This window comes from Phytophthora infestans, genomic scaffold (genome assembly GCF_000142945.1).
Source record: "Phytophthora infestans T30-4 supercont1.9 genomic scaffold, whole genome shotgun sequence".
Classification (NCBI taxonomy): Eukaryota; Oomycota; class Peronosporomycetes; order Peronosporales; family Peronosporaceae; genus Phytophthora; species Phytophthora infestans.
The window spans coordinates 3,465,217-3,466,552 of NW_003303750.1; the positions used below are offsets into that span (position 1 = coordinate 3,465,217).

Consider the following 1,336-nt stretch of genomic DNA (forward strand, 5'->3'; position numbering starts at 1 on the left):
ATGCGTCTTTCATTCATTCTTGCTGTGACTTGTACTGGCCTGCTGGCCTGTGCAACTGCTTCGGACTCGGAGAAAGCTGCTAAGATTTCCAACGACCAAGTGCTTTCAGGCCGCCAGTTGATTGACACTGTCGCCAAGGACAACAAGAAGCGCTTGCTGCGAGCCTACAAAGATGCTGAGGACGACAGCGAAGACTCCAAGAACGTGAAACCCACCGCTGACTCCAAGCACGCCGACGAATCGGAAGACTCTGAAGACAGCCAGGAGGAGCGGTTCTCGCTCATCCAGACGTCCAACCAGCCCCGATACTACTGGTGGTTCCAGCATCACATGACTCCTCTCGATGTTCGTCGGGACCTGGAATTGACGGCGGACACGATCAATCCCATTAAGCGCTCGGTCTACACAGGTTATGTCGACTACTACGAGGACCACTGCTCTTACTACGAAAACCGCAAGGAGGAATTTTGCAAGGCAGAAGACTTTTAGCTCAGAAAGACGACGTAGAGAAATTATGCTGCTCTCGCAGCTAAAAGTACTCCATGTCATTAGCATTTGCGTTCGTAAGTAATTCTCCCTTTCGGAATGAGGTCTTCTATATATGCGGGATGCAAGTATTAATATGAGTGCAGGCAAGTAAGAGAGCAAATTGTTTGCAGTTGTAAGCAACTACAGTACTGCACCCCGTTTTCGCGCCCTTGGACCTTTGATAAACTTCCGGATGTAATGCTCCTGAATCCAAATGAACTACTGTTTGTAAGCTAAAATCTAATTTATTTGAATATCCTATATGGTCTACCCCCGCGAAAACGTGGTGCAGTACTGTACTTGCTGGTTCTTCCGCTAATACTTCTTCAGTAGTAAACTACGTAGTATAATTTTTATTAAGTAATAATAGTATTACATGGAAGTAGCAGTTTTTCCAGGTAGCTGTGCAGCATAATGTATTATTATTACGTACTTTACAGGCTGTAGGGATTACCTGGTAATTCGAGTAGGTATTAATATCCATTGAATACAAATATCAGCTTTCACTCCGCAGTAAAGGTTCTGCATGGGTACAAACTGATTGAAACTTGGTGTACGAAACAAAATACAGTCACTCTATATGCAAATTATTGTTAAAACAGAGATAAAGTCGTTTAAAGATTTCAATACTGTAAATTCAAAAGTACTACCAGCCCAATTCTCTAGTAATGGAGGGGTATTGCCCAAAGCTCCTTGAACATACCCTGTACGAATTTATAGCTTACTTCAATTAAAAAAATTAAAATTTCTAATAAACGTTCTAAGCGGATGCTTTTAAAATACGTTTTAAGAATTGAAAACACCAATA

The 1,336-nt window shown here is 42.3% G+C and overlaps 1 protein-coding gene across 1 annotated transcript; it reads left to right on the top strand.

The window, feature by feature from the left end:
* On the top strand, positions 1-489 carry PITG_06099 (secreted RxLR effector peptide protein, putative; the record flags this gene model as incomplete). Its single annotated transcript, XM_002998240.1, has 1 exon — positions 1-489. The coding sequence occupies one exon, from the start codon at positions 1-3 to the stop codon at positions 487-489; it is 489 nt and encodes a 162-aa protein (XP_002998286.1).
* Between the last annotated feature and the right edge of the window lie 847 nt (positions 490-1,336).